This window comes from Pteropus alecto, unplaced genomic scaffold, assembly GCF_000325575.1.
Source record: "Pteropus alecto unplaced genomic scaffold, ASM32557v1 scaffold398, whole genome shotgun sequence".
Classification (NCBI taxonomy): Eukaryota; Metazoa; Chordata; class Mammalia; order Chiroptera; family Pteropodidae; genus Pteropus; species Pteropus alecto.
This window is the reverse complement of record NW_006442497.1, coordinates 1,336,129-1,343,744: the sequence shown is the minus strand read 5'-3', so window position 1 is coordinate 1,343,744 and position 7,616 is coordinate 1,336,129. Positions and strand designations below refer to the sequence as shown.

The 7,616-nt window shown below is 48.9% G+C and overlaps 1 protein-coding gene across 1 annotated transcript in view; it reads right to left on the bottom strand.

Annotated features, from left to right (window-relative positions):
- PITPNM3 (PITPNM family member 3) overlaps positions 1–1,897 on the bottom strand; it is a 93,642-nt gene extending 91,745 nt beyond the window's left edge. The window contains exon 1 of the mRNA XM_006922411.3: positions 1,819–1,897. Within this exon, the coding sequence (XP_006922473.1) occupies positions 1,819–1,897 (79 nt within the window). The remainder of the gene's footprint in view (positions 1–1,818) is intronic.
- Positions 1,898–7,616: the final 5,719 nt, after the last annotated feature.

Genomic DNA, 7,616 nt, shown 5'->3' with positions numbered 1-7,616 from the left:
TCCTGCTGGGCCTGGCATAGCTGCTGCCCACTTGCTGAGAGTGACTCTGTGAATAGCACAGGAGTCAGGAGCAGGACAAAGGGTAGGGCAAGTGACTTATTCCCGTCCACTGCTGATGGAAGGAGGCCTGGGGCAGGACTTGGGCCAACTCAAGCACTTCAGCAGAGGTGCCTACGGCAGAGGAGTCCCACTGCCTCTGCCAGCGTCACATTGTTATCTCTCACTTGAGCCACTGAGGATGACTTCCCTCCCTGCAATGTCTCCTGGCCTGGCTCTATACCCTGCTCGACCCCCTTTTCACTGGTTCCCACATTTAAAAGTCCCTTGGTTGTTGTCCACTGCTGTGGGGATTGCCTCCAATTAAAACAGCAGCCCCAGAAACAGATGCTCTTCTTTGGAGCCTTCCAGAATAGCTCTGAGAGTGGCTAGTATGTTCTCATCACCACCTTCTTGCCTCAGGCTATCCCAATTCTGCCCACTAGCCAGGACACTAGGTAAAATAGACCTTTCCATCAGCACTGCTGGTTCTTCTCCTCCTTGCTGTTCTCTGTGGCTTATTTAGGATTATTCGTGCTTCTAACTTCAACCCCAAGAAAGATTAGAACCCTGCCTGTTCCCACCCACTCTGGTGAGAGCCCCTTCTTAGCAGTTACATCAACAGCCATGGCTTCCTCCTCACTGAGTCACCAAGGATCTCATTTGTGGTCTCCTGCAAAGGCAGGATGATTCCTTTAAGATCAACAAATTATCCCTAAGGCGAGCCTCAGACTGCCATGTGTAAGGACCCCCAGCCAAGACAGCCCCCCCACCCCCAGTAGAACAAGCTGAAAGCTCTAGTTTACATAGATTGCGGTCCTGCTCTATGCCACAAAAGTAGACTGTGAAGTCTAGAGAGCATTCATGTGCCTGTGTCCTCAGTGTTTTCAAAAGGTATTTGGGGACACCTTGCAGAAGCTGCTGAACAGGACCTCATCAGATTTTTACTTGAGTGCTGAGATGAACTGAGGCCAGAGCCTGGATTTCATTTCATCCATTGCTGTTTAGCTCACTTCTCTAACTGAGTGGGGGGTACTAGTAAATGGGATTTTGAAGAGAGGGTCTGGAAAGGTTGAGGGGTAGGTTTTTCAAGGCAAAGGGTGGTTGGTGGAGGCAGAGAGATGTAGCAGCTGCTCCAAGCAGAATGAGCTGCTTAAGGGGAGGTTCTGCTGTGTACTGTAGAGTAAGACCCCTCCCCCACGCCCATGGAACAATCAACAACAATTTACCACTTCCTCAAGCTTTTGCAGTTGGAGCTGTGTTTTGTGTTTGTTTGATGTCAAGACTGTTGAGATTGGCCCCAAGCAAGCTAAATTGTCTTCCAGTTATACTTAGACCAAAGACAAATTAGAAACTAGGTGAAAATCTAAAACTCTGTTGCAAAAGTTGCCCTTCCCGTCTGCACTCCTGCAACACCCATCAGCGCCAGGTGCTGAGAGAATGCACATGCAGACTTTCACCTCAGCCTGGTTGCTGCTACCTCATCCTGGCTCCAGCCCCATCCTGCTCCCCTCCGCCACCGGCCCCTGCAACATTGTTTATTTATGACAGGTTCCAGAACAAGAAAAACCAAACACAATTGTAGATGATAAGGCACTAAAGAAGCAATAGATCAATGGAGAAAATCACCTGTGGTTCCTGATGACTAAAGCCACAGGATCTACAAAGGCAGGAAATCGCAATCAGACTATGTAAATAGATTTCGTAATAGTCGGTGGCTTTATCTGCACCTAGTATACATACTATCTACGTCTGTTATGGCTCTTGTACACCTTGCCTCACATTCGGCTTTCCCGTCAGGCTCCTCCTGCTCAGGCACGGTCCTTGCTCTTGATCCTCGCGAGCTTCCAGTTCTGGCCATGCTGCCGAGTACCACAGAAATACTGGGTGGCAATGTTGGAAGGTCGTGAAGAATCATCTGGGCCTAAACCATCTTTATTTATTTTGTTGTAACCTGAAATGCACCTAAGAGGATGCAATAGCTTTGGTGTTACCGTCCTATTCCACAGCTCGTGGTGTTTCCCACCAATCTGGGCAACTTTTTTCTTTTTCCTTTTTTCTGTGTGTGTGTGCTTGTGTGTGTGTTTCTCTTATATTCATCCCTCATTCCATTCCTCTCCAAATGTTGTGTGTTTTTCCAATCTATCTTCAAAAGCTTTCTCCTATATGTCTATGCACAAACATGACATACCTGTATGTGTACGTGAAAAGCATTACATAATGGCATCTTGGTGGATAGTATGTTCTGCTTCTTATTTTCCCCCTTAATATTGTTTTTGAGATCTGATATTTATTGATTTGGCTTATTCCTTTTGACAGCTGCATAATATTTTATAATGTGATAACGCCTCATCTTTTTTCTTTAGTCCCTTCTTAATGGCCCTTTAAGTTTCACAGCTCCTCCTGCTATAAATGCTGCTGGAACAAACATCCCGGTGCTTCCTGTGTTCCTGTGAAAGGGATTCTCTAGGGTACATGTGCACAGCATTGTATCGTGAGGCTGTCAGAACATGAACCTAAATACTTCATCACCAAATTCTTCTCGAGAAAGGTTATTCTGCCAATGCCTTCACTGACGACGTTGAGACTGAGGCCTGAGCAGGCCAGTGACTTGCACTAGTTTAGAACCTGAGTGTTCTGACTTCCAGCCCGGGGTCTACCTGCTCAGAACATTCCACTGCCTCTCTCGGGATCCTGGCAGTCTCCCATGGAGCCAGCCCCGCGGCTGCAGCCTCTTAGAGCCAGAACCTCTGCCTGTGATAAAAATTTCATCTCTCTCCTCCATGTCCAAGCACAGTCGTACCCACCACAAACTTTCCCAGGCGGTGGTAGAGGTGGGAGGTCTGAGCTGAAGTCAGGGCGGAAAGGCCTCCTGTACAACCATAGGAATGAACCTGGGCAGCCCCATTGCCTGCATGTGATAAAAGCTCCCACTACAGGCCCTCCCTGCACTGCTCCACTCGGTATTTGTCGATACAGATCTCACAGTGTATTCATCTTGACTCCCCAGAGAGGACCCCGCACTGCTTGGGGCTCAGGCGGCTGCTGAATAAATGCCAAGAGGGAGTTACTGGGGGAGGGAACCCCTAAGAAAGGGTCATTCTGTCCATCCTCCTGCCTCCAGACTTTGCTAAAACCTTCAGACCTCTTAGCAGAGAGGCTGGCTGGGAAGCTCTTCCTCATGTCTGCTCTAGTCTCTCCTACTGTAACCACAACACAATTATAATAACAACGACAACAGTAACAGATATTTGCTGCGTGATTACTATGTGCCTATAAGTGTTTTAAGCATTTTTCATGTTACCTTATTGAATCCTTATAGCAACATGATGAGGGAGGCGTTATGACCATTCCCATTTTACAAATAAAGAAACTGAGGCTCAGAGAGGCTACGTATCTTTCTTTAGGTCACATAGCTAGTAAGTGGTGGAGTAAGTATCCCTACCCAAGCCTTTTGATGTCCATGAACCTATCTTAACCACTAGAGGGAAGAAGACAAGAGAAAATAAAACAAAAACAAGACAGGAAACCAAGAAGCTGAGGCTCTGCCACTAACTCCAGGTGCAGCCTCTGACAATCCCCCACCCGCCCTGTCTCTGAGCTACCTTGTCAGTACCAGACTTGTAAGCTGCCCAGATCCTTTGCAACTTGGCTATGACCCTGGGTTCCCAAAGCCTCCTGGGAGGTGCCCTGGCAGGTTGAGAATCTGAGTCAGCAGGATTCTCCAGGGCACACACGACTTTACAGCCTTGGCCTTGGCAGAGGCCTCCTGGGGCTATCGATGCCTCCCTCCTTTGAGGCTACCAACCCAACAGCCCTGGGCAGATCTCCGGTGCTGCTTAGACTATCTATTCATATTGGAATTTGAATGCTTATGGTCAGAATGACTAAAAGGCTGAATTTTACAGGGGTTTTGAAAGTGAATTGACTCTACTTATTAAAGATATACTAGATTATTCGCTGAATATAAGGACACTCCAGGGACTGGAGGCATCACAGCCTTTCACGAAGACAGAGACATCCCTTTCTGAGCCTTTCCTGGTAAACCACGGTGGGAGACATCTCACCAGGCAGGGGCTAATTAAATTACCGGCTGAAAGATCGCAGTCGGTTAAGGAAACATTCTGGCCCAGAAGGACTGCGAGTGAATAAAGAGGCAGCTCTAGAAATCCCCTCTGGTTATGTTATGTAAATTTTTTCCAACGGCAGGAAGGCAAAGGCTTTAAGGACAGTATTCCTGAGAAGTCTTGCCTTTCAGTCCTGAAATGTATAAAGAAGGGAGGGAGAGTCATGTGGGATGTTCAACGCTGAGAATGTGATGGACGAGGAGACTGGGCAGGGAGTACACGCTGCTCTTTGTTCTCAGATTCCGTGTCCCCGGGGAGTGACTCCTAGGAGGGTGGGGGCGGGCCTTCCTTATGCTGTTGGGGAAGTTAAATAGTTAGAAGGGTACAAGGAGTCAGAGCCTGTCAGAGTTGGCTCTGACATGAGCCTCTACTCACCAGATCCAGCTCTACTTCAGTGAACTCAGCACCTCACTGTACAGATGGGGAAGTAGGGCTCCAGGAACTGGGGTGGCGGGGTGGGGGGGATGTCAAAATAGGGCATTGGTGGCACAGCAGGGCCTGCAAAAGGATCTCCAGGATCCTAGCTCAGGGCTCTCTCCTCACACCATCCCATGGAGCTCTAGGGAGTGCTCACTGGCTTGTAGCAAGGAATTTCTTCTACTCTCTCTCTGTTTCTTCTCCATCCCTCGCTGCCAGGAGAAGCAGTGACATGTTGCTGGTGCATGGGCAGCATTTGCTTGCAGAAATAATACAAGGTCCAGATGGTGTCCAGGCAACATGGATGCTTCCTGTTGTGACAGGCACAGACTTGGTCTCTTTTAAGCAAAAAGGGAATTTAGCGGCAGGCTACTGGGGTCTCAGAGGCTCCAAGCAGTCTGCAAGGACAGATCTGGAGAGCAGACAGGAACCGAGGCAGCTCAAAAAGGCCAAGAACCATAAAGCACAACCCCAACTTGTAGCAGAATGACTCTGGCCCCAACGGTCACTCTCTTCACCACGACACCCCCACCACAGAATGGGTTCTGATGGAACCTCATCTTCGCACCACTCGTTTAAGCCAGGCCTGATTGCCCAAGTCTGGGACTTGTGGCCATGCCTCAACTTCCAGGGGTGGGAGAGGAAGCGCTGAGAATCTTGCCATGGGAGGGGGGCTCCTGCATCCCCAGGACTCTATTCTCAGGGCACTGAGTGTGTCATACACCTCTGAGGGCTGGACAAGTTCCATGAAAGACAGCATCATGCAATGCAATTTGCTTAGATATAGGGGTCTGTGTCATCTCATGGATGCTGCAATCCCCCCAAAGCTCACTCCTGAAACCTTGCCAAAGTCAAGGGTTCCAGAGATCTTCAGGAAAGTGCCACTGTCTGCTGTTAGGGGGGCGAGTATGAGTGAGGACTTGGTAGAGTCATCTGTGACTGGCACTCCTCCATGCATGAGGGGCCTGGGGCATCCTCCGCAGGAAACTTCAGGGAGGGTGCTAGATCAAGGGCACCGACACCTGAAGAGGCCGTCAGTCCTTCTGTAGGCCTTTTAGTTGAGACTGCCACAGGCTGTATGGTTTTCAGCATTTCAACATTGTATTTCATGTTTGGGAGATAAGAACAATTATGATTTTCAGAGTTCTAATTATATTTCAAGCTGCAGAGAATAAAACTTAACAAAAGCCTTCTTGGCCTGTGATACAATGAACCTCAACTTGGGTAGGTACATTTCTGCTCCCCTCCCGACAGTGAATTCTTAGAAATTCCTGGGGTGGGGGAAGTGAAATTTTTTCTTTGTGCATCTAAAGGGAGCATCGCCTATAAAGTGAGCAGAAACAATGATAGGACCGATGAGCCCCAGACCGGGCAGGAGAAGACCTGGGATCTAGAACCAATTTCACTGCTGATTTCTTGTGAGGTGCATCACCACTCTGGGCTTTTGTCGTCGTCTCAGAAAAGGGGGTAATAAATCCTTCTCTGCCTGCCTCAGAGTAAGAGATTGGGAAATGCTTTGTGGTGAGGACACTGCTATGTACATAGACTACTTCGGGGAGCATGAGAGGGGCTGGGCCTGGGCCCCAGGATCCTTCAGTTCAGGATTCCTTCACCTGGTGTCCTAAGAATTGTGAAATTGGATATGAAACTGCAAGTGTGTGTGCATGTGTGCATATATATACTTGCGTGTGTGTATAGGTGTGTTTGTGTACGTGCGTATGTACATACATGTGTGTATAGGTGTGTGCATATGTGTGTACATGTGTATGTTTGTGTGTATGTTTGTGTGTTTTCTGAGGAAAGGGTCCATAGCTTCTTCCAGATTTTTAACAAGATCTTGACCCTTCAGAGTAGCAATAACTCCTATTTTAGTCCATCCCTTTGTGTGGACAAGAAACAGGCTCCCAAAGTGAGTGTGGAGAATCTGGGGCTTGTTGGCGTCTAAAACTGTGACCGATTATCTGAGTTAATTAAACGCTTTGGCAGAGCCAAGCCAGCATCCCTGTCCCCTCCCACAGCCAGGCGGCCTTCTGTCACACATGCCACAGGTCACAGGGCTGCAGCTGTGCTCTACGTGGATTTCAGGCCCCAGCATGGAATGAGGAACTGATCTGCCAGGCCTGGCTTCCCTGCAGAGGCAAGGACGACAAGATCAACCCTGGCAGAAAGGCCAGCGACCCCAAGGCTGGCTTAGATTGTCCTCACAAAGATCCCCACAACTCAGTGGGTCCCGCATCTGTTTCAAACATGCCTGGCATTTCTTTTTGACGCTAAAGTAAATGCTGGCTGGAGAGCCACCTACACAGCTGACGAAGGCTGCCCGCTCCTCATTGGAGGGCCCGGAGGAGATTCTGCAGGTCTTTGAAGATTGCCAAGACTCTTCTGTCACACTGAGCAGATATAAAATCCATTACCAAGCGCTAATAAAGGCAAGGAGGCCAGGCCGAGGACGATGCCCAGCTGGCCAAGAAAGCACATGCTCAAACCCAGAGCTGACGGGGCTCCGTGGCCACCTCGCTGCAGCTGCTCAGGCTTCAGTGTTTGCCCCTCTTGTGTGCACCTCTGTCGGACTCTCATTGTTCTCAATTCAATAGTTTGGGCAGTGATTCTGTTTCTCATTCACTATAAAAGCATGCCCCTGCAGACCTCTCAGCACATTTACCGTGAGGCTGAAATTTTTGACGGATTGGATTTCAGAGGCGGAATTGATTACAGATGCAGTGCCTGGCAGAGACCTGGGGCTCCCCATAGACTCCCCCATTTAGAAACAGAATAAAGATTAGGAAGCTTGAGCAAGAGCAATCTGGGGAAATCATGCTTTCAAGGGAAGGGAGGGTGGACGCAGTGAGGGAAAAAGTGCTTATCCCTGTTCAAAGGCATCTTCTCGAAGCCAGACAAAAATTCTTGGTTGAGAGGTGTAATGAGCTGCAGAGACCACTCTTCACTCCCTCAGATGCACTCAGTCTCTGGCACACATGCTCTCCTATTCACCTGTGCTGGGACTGAGACAACCGTGAAGTTGTCTCAGCTCTAGCT